The 13023-nt window shown below is 49.6% G+C and overlaps 1 protein-coding gene across 1 annotated transcript in view; it reads right to left on the bottom strand.

Moving 5' to 3' along the window:
• LOC116955381 (tenascin-R-like) overlaps positions 1 to 13023 on the bottom strand; it is a 98571-nt gene that overhangs the window by 43197 nt on the left and 42351 nt on the right. Inside the window, 2 exon segments of the mRNA XM_076052941.1 lie at positions 10111 to 11982; positions 12767 to 13004. Coding sequence (XP_075909056.1) covers positions 10111 to 11982; positions 12767 to 13004 — 2110 coding nt within the window.

The following is a 13023-nucleotide window of genomic DNA, read 5'->3' as shown; positions in this document are numbered from 1 at the left end:
TCCCCTAATGATGGTAATAGGTGTGGTGCTGCAGGTTACTTTTTTGATGGAGTTGAATAGAGATTTGTGATCACGGGCCACTGAGGCAGACTCCATCTCCTCAGCAACCCACGACCACCACCCATCCTTGCAGCGCCTCACGGCTCTCCGAACCTCCGAGCGAAGGCTGCGGTAAGCCTCCTCATTCTCTGACGTGGGATTCTGTAGCCGATGACAGTGGGTCTGTCGCTTTTTCTCAACCATCCTGAATACCTCCTCTGTCAGCCAGGGTCTCTGGGGAGGTCTGGACCGCGTACCCAAAGCAGCCATTGCAGCTGCATGAGTCACAGTCCTAAACCTCGCCCATTTACCCTCGACATCAGGAGGAGTCGGGGACGATGCAAATCCCAGCCGCAAGCGATAATGAAATTCTCGCTTGCAACTTTCATCAGATAACTGAGACCAGGCCACTTTAGGTTGGAATGGGGTCCTGGGTGTACACCCACCACCGGAGTGGACGAATGGCAGGCGCATCTTACAGATGACCAGTCGATGGTCAGAGGGCAGATCAGCTCCACGATAAGTCCTGGTGTCAAGGACATGGGCTCGCATCCGCTGGTCCGTCACTATGTAGTCCAGCAGATGTTCTTGCTTGGACCCGGCATGCATCCATGATGCTGTATGGATGCGCCGATGCCGGAACAGCGTGTTGGTAATTACAAGCCCATGGGCTGCACAAAAATATAGCAGCCTCCTACCGTTGTTATTGAGCTGATCTGGCCCATGCCCTCCAATTACTTCAGACCAGGTGCCAGCATCATGACCAACTCGGGCATTGAAGTCACCCAACATGATGACTCTATCCCGAGGGGCCACTTTAGCCAGCACCTGTGACAGGAGGTCATAGAAGGCATCTGACTCATCGACTTTGCCTGCATCCCTCCACGGATGTTCATCTTCGGTGGGGGCATAAGTAACCACGACCACCATTCCTCGCCTCCGGTTGATGGGAAGGCGAGCCCAAAGTAGCCTGGGGCTTACAGCTTCCCACACCTCACCGCCACGCTCCCACGCCCCCTTCATTCTTTTGTTCAAAAGAAGAGCCACACCCTGTTGTTTGGCAGTCTGCTGCCCCGAGTAGAGGACTGTCCACCCCTCATGGTGGCAGGAGCCAGAACCGGTCCACCGGACCTCCTGAATGCCACATAGATACCGGTCCAGCTCCCGACAGAGGAGTGGCAGCCTCTTCTCCGCAGTGAGCGTTCGAACATTCCACGTGGCCACCCGTAGTGGTTTTTTGTTGTTTCTGGAGGAGTCCCGAGGGTAGATATTCAATCTCCTGGCTCCGCCAATTGGGGTTTGGCCAGGAGACGTCATAGACGCCTGGCCCCCCGGGGCCTCCGGCACAAGCTTATTAGTTATATACTTAATTCGCGGTTTAGTGGTAATTAATTGAAGGTGGAGGGGTTACCAGCCCCTCGCACCCGTCCAGAGCCCCCGTTTAGCCCCTGTGGTGGACACAGATGCCATGAGGGGACACACACACACACTGACACACACTGACACACACACTGACACACACACACACACACTGACACACTCACACTGACACACATACACTGACACACACACACACTGACACACACACACTGACACACACACTGACACACACACGCACACTGACACACACACACTGACACACACACTGACACACACACACAGTGACACACACGCACACACAAAACCGACGTCCTCCACGTGGCGTCGGCTCCAGGCGACCTACCGGGCAGGCAGCCCAGAGCCACAGCGTTCGAGCAAACAAAGCGATGACGTCTCCACGAAAACCGCGGGGGCGAGGGACGGTGGGGGGGGGGACGAACGCCTTTGCCGATCATCAGCTACTGGGCAAGAGGCGTGGGGGGGGGTCACTGCCGGACTCCCAGCGGCCGCTGTGGACGCCCCGGGGCGCACCCTGGTCTGCTGTGGACTTCATCTCCCGTCTCCGTCGTCCACTCCTCACCAACCCTGCGGCCCTCACCTCAACACGACCCTCACCACGTCCCTCACCACGACCCTCACCTCACCACGACCCTCACCACGTCCCTCACCACGTCCCTCACCTCACCACGTCCCTCACCAGGACCCTCACCTCACCACGACCCTCACCACGACCCTCACCACGACCCTCACCTCACCACAACCCTCACCACGACCCTCACCACGACCCTCACCACGACCCTCACCACACCACGACCCTCACCTCCCCACGATCCTCACCTCACCACGTCCCTCACCTCACCACGACCCTCACCACGTCCCTCACCTCACCACGACCCTCACCACGACCCTCACCTACGACCCTCACCTCACCTGTAGGTGAGGGTCGTGGCTGTTGGTCACCCACCCCCTCGTGTGCCACAGTGCCGGCAGCCTTCATAGGCGCTGCTACTCCCTAGCGGCACTTGCCCCGACAGTCTGTTCATGCTATACGGGGGATCTTTGTCTTTGTTCACTGTGCCCCTGAGCGCACTCACCTCGTCCCGGGCTCGGCATCTGACGCCGGTACTGGAGCGGAGATGTTAACTACCTCGCCTGGTATACAGGAGGTCGTGGGTTCCATCCCGACCCTGACGATGCCTGCTCTATTTTTGGAGTTTGCGTGTCCCCTTTCTCTCCCCATGGTCGCGTGGATTTTTCTCCAGGTTCTCCAATTCTTCTCCTCCACATTTAGGATCAATATCACGCGTTTAGTGTATTTGGTTGCTGCTATAAATTTCCACATGATGATGATGATAAGCCACTTTCGTTGAGCTATCATTTGTAATAGCCAAGTCGCTTCTGAAAAAGAGCTACACAGGGACTCCTCTACTTACGAATCCAGGGACTCTTTTACTTACGAACGAGTTAGGTTCCAGAGGTCTGTTCGTAAGTCGATTTGTTCGCGAGTCCAACTTTGCTCCTGTCAATTCCAAGCACGTTGTACGGCATGCACCCTAAACACGGGGAATGGCTTTAAAAGTTGTATAATCTCCTGTAGACGTAGATGCCACTGGTTCTTCACGTTCTAAAGATGTAGATGCCACTGGCTCTTCACGTTCTGCAGATGTAGATGCCACTGGTTCTTCACGTTCTGCAGATGTAGATGCCACTGGTTCTTCACGTTCTGCAGATGTAGATGCCACTGGTTCTTCACGTACTGTAGATGTAGATGCCACTGGTTGTTCACGTTCTGCAGATGTAGATATCACTGGTTCTTCACATTCTGCAGATGTAGATGCTACTGGTTCTTCACATTCTGCAGATGTAGATGCCACTGGTTCTTCACGTTCTGCAGATGTAGATGCCACTGGTTCTTCACGTACTGTAGATGTAGATGCCACTGGTTGTTCACGTTCTGCAGATGTAGATATCACTGGTTCTTCACATTCTGCAGATGTAGATGCTACTGGTTCTTCACATTCTGCAGATGTAGATGCCACTGGTTCTGCACGTTCTGCATATGTAGATGCCACTGGTTCTTCACGTTCTGCAGATGTAGATGCTACTGGTTCTTCACGTTCTGCATATGTAGATGTCACTGGTTATTCACGTTCTGCAGATGTAGATGTCACTGGTTCTTCACATTCTGCAGATGTAGATGCTACTGATTCTTCACGTTCTGCAGATGTAGATGTCACTGGTTCTTCACATTCTGCAGATGTAGATGTCACTGGTTCTTCACATTCTGCAGATGTAGATGTCACTGGTTCTTCACATTCTGCAGATGTAGATGCCACTGGTTCTTCACATTCTGCAGATGTAGATGCTACTGGCTCCTCATGGTCTGCAGATGTAGATGCCACTGGTTCTTCATGTTCTGCAGATGTAGATGCCACTGGTTCTTCACGTTCTGCAGATGTAGATGCCACTGGTTCTTCACGTTCTGCAGATGTAGATGCCACTGGTTCTTCACGTTCTGCAGATGTAGATGCCACTGGTTCTTCACATTCTGCAGATGTAGATACCACTGGTTCTTCACATTCTGCAGATGTAGATGCCACCACCGCCATCTTTTGTGCGGTGGTTGAACTTACGAATCTCGTTTCGCGCAGGCGACTGAACATACGGACAGGTTTGTTCGCATCTCTGAAAGTTCAACGGTCGAATGTTCGTAAGTAGTGACGCCGACACACGTTATTGCCTCACTAACAGGCTTTATTTTTGACACAAACGCTGTTTCTAGGCCCAGGGCTTCGGTTCTTGATGCTTGAACTTCGTCTTCTCCCGAACCATCCCTCCCCCCTGTGGCTCTCCCCTTTTATATCCCTCCAGCCCCCCTTTCTCGAAGGTTCGCCCACCCCCATTTCCCTCAGCCAATCCCCGTCCTCAGTCTCCAACGGTTGCCCACCGTTACCCCGACAGTCCACCCCCGTTTTCCCGCCTTTTACGTTTGAATTTCTCAACCAATCAGTTACATTGTCTGGCCCCTAACCAATCCTCTTTTCGGCCTCTCTGCACCAATCACAGGCTTGACACACTTCCTGACTGTCCGTTTGAACGCGTACAGTGTCGGGTAAGTGGTCCGTTGTTTTTACACGCTTTCTATTAACTTTGTTGCTGTTAAATTTAGATTTAAAGCTTTCTTGACTGCAGTGATTCATATTCTTGGTTCTTTCGGTAAAGTCACGTTGAAGGAAAACAATAAAATAATAAAATATATACAGCAATATTAAATAATATAAATAAAATATATAGAACAATATTTTTATATATTTTATTATTTTATTGTTTCCCTTCAACGTGACTTTAACGAAAGAACCAAGAATATGAATATCTGTTGTTGTCGTTGTTGTATCCTCAAATCTTGTAACTCAATGTTAACCCACTTCCCAATGTGGTATCGACTGCAAACTCGGTATACCTATGTCATACTGATGACAATACTATATTATATCATAAAAAATAAAATATATTTTTAAACATGTTTTATATGTTATGTTTCGGGCTTGGGTCTAATTGTCTACGCTCAACTGACGTTGGCTGTAATTGGCCACGGTCCCCTTACGTTGTGGCAAGCTTCTGGGCCACTTCCTGGAGTCGTGGAGTTCTTCCATTACTAGTGCGGTACATTTCATTAAAGCGTGTTAAAATTGTGTTTTTTAAATATTACTTATTGGTCTTTAGAACTGTATCATTCATTCGACTTTTACGTTTTATTTTGTTGACAATATTTGCTTGGGACTTTCTTTCTGTTTCAGGAGAAATTCCATGTTTTCATGTAATGACAAGTCCGCCCGTTCACCCGACTTAACACCATTAGGTTTATAATCTTAGTTTTTTCGGTAAAGTCACGTTGAAGAGAAACAACAAAATAATAAAATATATATAAAACAATAAATTTTATTATTTTGTTGTTTCTCTTCAACGTGACTTTACCGAAACAACTAAGAATATGAATTACTGCAGTCACGAAAGCTTTAAATCACCATTAGGTTTGTTTTCATCGCTGGTGGGGGTTTATTAAAGTCTACAACTAGGAAGCCAAGGGACCAATCCAAATTCAAGGACAGTGCATATTATTATCATCAGAGTTGTCTCTTTTGTTTGCATTTTGACTGCTTGTGTTGTGGTTATTGCAAACATGATGCCTTGAATAAAGGTGTCAGTTTTTGTGCCAGTTAAAAGGGTAAAACCTATTACTAGACCTTAATGAACTTAAACATCCCGTCGTTGATGCTGCTTTGTCATCACCCAACCCTACAACTGCGTTGGAAAATGTTTTTTTTTCTCAGAGTTTGAACCGCCGAATTAGATTGATGATAGTGAATGATTGACGATATGTAGAAGTCCGTTAACAATTTGAGAATATCTCATCAGTGTTCAATGTTCTTTTTGGTATATTAATTTTCGGACACCCTGAAGCACCCCTCTTAACGACCACCCCTGTTAACGACTAATCGCTTAACGATGGGCCTCCATAGAGCCCAATGTGTAGTATATAGTGTAGTGTATGGTAGTGTAGTGTATGGTAGTGTAGTGGAGTATATAGTATAATCTCTGGTTCTTTACCAAAGAGTAGGATTCCTGCAGTCACGAAAGCTTCACATCAAGATAGTATATAGTAGTGTATAGTGTAGTGTATAGCAGTGTAGTGCCTCCATGTGTTTGCTTATCGACCATTCCCCTGTTAACGACGGGCTGTTGCAGGCATAGTAAATATGAATGAATGCATTGATTAACCGTGTTTCTTTCAATATTATGTGTTTATAATGTTGTTCCTATCTTTATGTATTAATATCCATTCTTTAAATATAAAGTAAGTGTTTTGGGTGAAAAGGGTAACTTTCGATGCCATCGGAACGAATTAAGCCTTGAACGTCTATTTCCGAAACTCGCTTAACAACCAAATCACTTAACGACCGGTTTTGTGGAACCAATTACCATCGTTAAGAGTGGGGGTTCTACTGTAATAGGCGACGTTTTGGGCAACAGTCCTTTACAACACATTAAATGATTCCAGCATTTACAGAGCATGTATGTTCTGTGAAGAAGGCTCTGTAGTCCCGAATGTTACATTTTAAGGCCACAGTATGCATTTAGAATAAAGCAACGTTATACATTACATATTTATTGTGCATATCCGCAAACCTTTTGCATAATTTCAAATATTTTCCTCCCAACGTATGGTTTGATACACCAGAATTGAATGCATACTTGATTTATTTGTGTAGTGACTTGCTTAGCTTTCTTGTGCACTCCTATTGTACTGCTTGTTGTTGTAACGTTCTGACCCCGTGCCCCTCCCGGACATCTGTGAAAAAGAGCTGAAGAGCCCATCGGATTCTTCCAGTCTAAATAAAGGGTCTGATTCTGTGACGGACGGAGACTCACCGACTACCCAACCGCTACGACACTTGCTCCTGGTTCCTTCCGAAATTTCGTACTCCGAACCACAGCGTTCCAGTAGGGTCGTGGCAGAGCGGCCGTCGAGACAGCATGGAGGGAACGAGGGTTGTTGCACGGGGAAAAGCCCCGGCAGAACCGGGGCATCCGAAGGAAAAGGGGGTGGGACCTCGCCCGGCACGGCAGTTAAGGACAACAGGAGAGAGAACAGGGCACCTGAGGACACGAGAGGTGAAAGAGTCGGCGTGTAGGCAGCTCGTAGATCCTATTTAACTAGCAAAACGAAACTTTTCTTGTTTTATTTTACCAGGTAAGGCCCCCACTGAGCTACTATACAGCTCTTTGCCAGAAGAAGCCACCCAGCTATCGTAGATAATAGCGCAACGAAGCGGCTCATCGTGTGGAAATGCATCACGCGACAGGCACCTTGAGACGCTGCCCAGTAACCTGGCTCAGTAAACACCTCCAGTGGCGGTCTGTTTCTCTCCCGAGCCTCCCGCTGCTGCCTTGCTTGGATTACCTCCTGCCTGACCATCCACTAAGATTTACAAAAGCTACTTAAAACCTCTACCTGTTTAGCTGGGCATTCACAGATGACCGCTTATTTTACAAGGGACGCTCTTCCTTTCGGTATAAGGAAGCCACTGGAAGCTTTGTACTTTTAAATCATCTAGCTTGAAAATTCATTTTCCTTTTAACTCATTTTTTGTGGTTAGTTTTTTTCGTCCTTTCCCCGAACCGTCAATTAGCGCGGTTGGCTACGTACGGTGAGAAAGAAGTTCAACATGTGCATACCTACAGGGGGGCTGGCGGGAGACGGCGTGACCAATGGGGCCATGGAGTGAGTGGCAGGGCTTGTTGGATAGGGGCAGCCTGCGAGCCCCTGGGAAGGGGGGCGGGGGAGTGGGCGTGTAGCTGGAGGGCCAATGGGAATGAAGATTGAGGGGGTGGCTAACGGGTGAGATCATAGAGGAGGGGCTACAAAAAGGGCATAAAAGTAAAAGGGGGCAGAGGTGAGTGAGTTAGAGAGGGTCCCGCGGGAGAGACGTGAAGCGGGCTTAAGCTGTGGTGATGGCGGAGAGAGAGAGAGAGAGAAGGAAAGAGAGTTACCAGAGCCACGGTGGGGAGACGAGAGAGAGAGAGAGATGGAGAAAATGCCCAAGGTGGAGGAGATTGGCAGGGCGAGAGCTCGAGAGAGGGTGGGAGACGGGTGAATGTGGAGGGAGCGAGTGGCAGAATATTGAAAGGGCCTAAGAGGCCGCGTGGGGCAACGTGTTAGAATCGTTTTGAGTCGTGTCCAAGTGCTGGTGGCGTAGCGGTCAGCGCGCAGCGGCTACGGAGCTGGCGGACTGCAGGAATCCATACTCTTTGGTTCTTTCGGTAAAGTGACGTAGGTATGTATTATATTTTATACCTACGTGACTTTACCGAAAGAACAAAAGAGTATGGCGGACTGCAGTTCTAGTCGGTCAAAACCAGTGACGAGTATCTGAAGCATTGTTGGGCCCTCCCCTGAGTCAAATCGGTTATTAGATGAGTTTACCTGGTGCGGTGCACAAACATCGCCACTGGCGAGACAAAGGCGGCCGAGCGTGGCGTTCGCCACCCCCTCGTGTGCCGTGTCGGCCTTCATAGGCACTGCTTACTAACGTATCCGGTGTGAGCTCGCCTGTGATGAATCACCCGTATAATTGTGCACGCTGATAGTTATCTGCGCAAAGTCAGGTGCCTCTTTATTAGACGCCACGAGATGTTAACTACCTCGCCTGGTATACAGAAGGTCGTTGGGTTAGATCCCAACCTTGACGCCTGTTGTATATTTGGAGTTTATGAGTGTCTTACTCCCCATGGTAGCGTGGATTTTTCTCCGGGTCCTCCGGCGTTTCCCTCCACATTTTACAAACATGCGTTGAGAATATTTGGCTGCGATACATTTCCCCGCAATAAGCCACTTCGTTCAGGCGTCATTTGTGGCCAGGTTGCTTCTGGAAAATAACTATATAGCTCAGTGGGCTTTATCTGGTAAAATCAAAACTCGTTTAAAATTGTTAAAATTATTATTATTACACGATAAGGCAATGGTGATCAGGGATTGGACCCAGAGCCTGACGTGCACAGCAGAGACTGAGACGCACCCCAATTTAGATTTGGGCGGATTTCGAGCTGATAAGCTGCATTTCTTCATTAGCTCCAATAAAATATCGCTTATAAATTGATATTAGTTGAACGTCCATCGACTGACAGGAACTCGGCAATGTAAATTGAATGTTGATTGAGTTATCGTGGTAATAGAGATGTGCACAATAAAGACTTTGATATTAAAGTTGACTTAATATAAAATACAATAATTGGGTCTATAATGTGAACAGACAAATTGAACTGCGGTGTTGTGACATGGAGGGTGTTTATGATAACTATTGGAGGTACAAGTTGAGCACCTATTTTGGGGTTGTATTATATTTGTAATTTTTTTCCGCGGGAAATCTAATAAGATGGCGCCGCACCTCGTGGCGAGTTATTTCATTATAATTATTACCAGTGTCAATTGTATATTTTGATCAGTCCAACTCGAATCACTACATATAACGGGGTTGGAAGATGATTATAGTGTTTTGGTGATGAAAATATAACTTGTTTTTTAAATAGTTTGTAACATTTGGTATTGTGCTGAGTTATGCTTTCATTGGGAAGGCACATAAAAGACATCACGCGATTTTGGACGATTTTTGACCCCCCCCCCCCTCGTCACAAAAAGTCAGACTCCCCCTCAAATATGACGTCACAAAACTCTGCCCGCCCGCCCCCCCCCCCCCCCCCCAATAAAACATGCTTCAAATCGCTTTAAACTATTGTCATTGTAGTGCGTATTTAATGTGGCGCTGCACTGTGATGTTGTAGGAGAAAACATTTATTAAAAAGTCTATTTAATTAAGTAGAACGTGTTGTCTATATTTAAAGTTGCGCATTTTAATGTGACGTCACATTTCTCAAACTCCCCCTCCTTGTCACACATCGTCACAAATGTCTGACCCCACCCAGGTGCGTGACGTCATTCATGGACGAAAATGGCTCAACGCTGTGTGATTTGAGTGACGTCACACATGTGCGCAGTGATGTCACTACTGCGCATGCTCAATTGCGCGGCAGCCAGGAATCTAGCCAGGAAGCCAGCCAGCAAGACTTTGTTTTAAATTATATAGCATGATTTCATAAATTAACTGGGTTTCCCTAGAGATGCAATGTCCTTACCTTCTGTGCAGTCTTCCCCAGTGAAGCCTTCATCGCAGACGCATTTCCCGTCGACGCATCTTCCTTTGTCATTACAGTCGTTGGGACATCTAAGTTCGCTACAATCTTCCCCAGTGAAGCCTTCATCGCAGACGCATTTCCCGTCGACGCATCTTCCTTGGTCTTGACAATCGTTGGGACATCTAAGTTCACTACAATCCTCCCCAGTGAAGCCTTCATCGCAGACGCATTTCCCGTCGACGCATCTTCCTTGGTCTTGACAATCGTTGGGACATCTAAGTTCACTACAATCTTCTCCAGTGAAGCCTTCATCGCAAACGCATTTCCCGTCGACGCATCTTCCTCTGTCACTGCAGTCGTTGGGACATCTAAGTTCGCTACAATCTTCTCCAGTGAAGCCTTCATCGCAGACGCATTTCCCATTGACGCATCTTCCTTGGTCTTGACAATCGTTGGGACATCTAAGATCGCTACAATCTTCTCCAGTGAAGCCTTCATCGCAAACGCATTTCCCGTCGACGCATCTTCCTCTGTCATTACAATCGTTGGGACATCTAAGTTCGCTACAATCTTCTCCAGTGAAGCCTTCATCGCAAACGCATTTCCCGTCGACGCATCTTCCTCTGTCACTGCAGTCGTTGGGACATCTAAGTTCGCTACAATCTTCTCCAGTGAAGCCTTCATCGCAGACGCATTTCCCGTCGACGCATCTTCCTTGGTCTTGACAATCGTTGGGACATCTAAGTTCACTACAATCCTCCCCAGTGAAGCCTTCATCGCAGATGCATTTCCCATTGACGCATCTTCCTCTGTCTTGACAGTTGTTGGGACAGGTCAATTCACTACAATCTTCCCCAGTGAAGCCTTCGTCGCAGATGCATTTCCCATTGACGCATCTTCCTCTGTGTTGACAGTTGTTGGGACAGGTCAATTCACTACAATCTTCCCCAGTGAAGCCTTCGTCGCAGATGCATTTCCCATTGATGCATCTTCCTCTGTCTTGACAGTTGTTGGGACAGGTCAATTCACTACAATCTTCCCCAGTGAAGCCTTCATCGCAAATGCATTTCCCATTGACGCATCTTCCTTTGTCTTGACAGTTGTTGGGACAGGTCAATTCACTACAATCTTCCCCAGTGAAGCCTTCATCGCAAATGCATTTCCCATTGACGCATCTTCCTCTGTCTTGACAGTTATTGGGACAGGTCAATTCACTACAATCTTCCCCAGTGAAGCCTTCATCGCAGATGCATTTCCCATTGACGCATCTTCCTCTGTGTTGACAGTTGTTGGGACAGGTCAATTCACTACAATCTTCCCCAGTGAAGCCTTCGTCGCAGATGCATTTCCCATCAACGCATCTTCCTCTGTCCTTGCAATCGTCCGGGCAGGTCAGTTCACCGCAGTCGTCGCCGGTGAAGCCTTCGTCGCACACGCACTGGCCATTGACACAGCGGCCACGGTCCTGACAGTCATTCGGACACCGGGTCTCACTGCAGTCCTCACCAGCGAAGCCCTCGTCGCACACGCACACCCCGTCCACGCAGTTGCCCCGGTCGCTGCACTCGTTCGGGCAGCGCTGCTCGCTGCAGTCGTCGCCCGTGTAGTCGTCGTCGCACACGCACTTGCCGTCGACGCAGCGGCCGTAGTCGTTGCAGTCGTTGGGGCACTTGAGCGCGCGGCAGTCGGGCCCCGAGTAGCCCTCGTCGCACAGGCACGCGCCGTCGAGGCAGCGGCCGTGCACGCACGGCGGCACGCACGTCGGCTCTGTGCAGTTCTTGCCGCTCCAGCCCGGCTCGCAGATGCAGCCGCACGTCTCCAGGCTGAAGGAGCCGTGGCCTCCGCACGCGGGCAGGTAGTCGGTGCGGCCAGCTGCAAACGACACGCCACAGCAAGTGCAGCTGCTCAGTAAGGCAAAAAACAAAGATCCATCCCTCCCCGTAGAGCCTTAACAAACTGTCGGGGCAAGTGCTGTTAGCGAGCAGCACCTATGAAGGCCGGCACGGGACACGAGGGATGCGTGACGAGCAGCAAGCCCGACCGCCTTTTGTCTCCCGAGTGGCGATGTTTACACGTCATGCCAGGTACTCATTCGAGGCTGAGTCGACTCTCGGGAGGCCCAGGAACGATTCAGATAATCGCCACCGGTGTTGGTTGGTCGTAAGCTCGAATTGAACTCGTATCGCCGGGTTCATAGCGCAGCGCGCTAGCCGTTACACTACAGCTAAGCATATCACAAAGATAAAGATCCCCCCGTGTAGCCTTAACAGACTGTAGGGGCAAGTGCTGTTAGCGAGCAGCACCTATGAAGGCCGGAACGGCACACGAGGGGGTGGGTGGCCAGCGCCACGCCCGACCGCCTTTGTCTCCCCCAGTGGCGATGTTCACACACCGCACCGGGTACTCATTTGAGGCTGAGTCGACCTAGGGGAGGCCCGGGACCGGTTCAGATAATCGTCACTGGGTGTTGGCCGTGAGCGGGAATCGAACCCGGGTCGCCAGGTTTATAGCGCAGCGCGCTAACCAGCTACACTACCGCTCACGCACACGGACACACCACGGTTGATAGAACCGCACTCATCACAGCGCGCAGATGAATAAAGCGTGCAGTGAGAGCAGGCGAGAGGTGTGGGGAGAGGTGACGGGGAGCTCTCACCACTCGCCGCGTTCCCCTGGCCCCCGTTGCAGCAGCCCCCGGAGGCTCCGGAGCAGAGCTGGCGGAGAGACGACACCTCGTTCTCCATGGCCTCCAGCCGACTGAGCAGGTCCTGGAGGTTGGGCAGGGCCCCACCACCACCCGCCCCTCCACACCCGCACGCCTGCGGAGGGATGTTGATGCGGTGCGTGAAGACCACGCTCTTCTCGCCGTCTCCCACGTGAGAGTGGCCTGGAGTCTGCATACAGGAACAGACC

The sequence above is a fragment of the Petromyzon marinus genome, chromosome 59, assembly GCF_048934315.1.
Source record: "Petromyzon marinus isolate PM22_M1 ecotype Great Lakes invasive population chromosome 59, UKy_Petmar_22M1.pri1.0, whole genome shotgun sequence".
NCBI lineage: Eukaryota > Metazoa > Chordata > Hyperoartia > Petromyzontiformes > Petromyzontidae > Petromyzon > Petromyzon marinus.
This window is presented reverse-complemented; position numbering and strand designations above follow the sequence as displayed.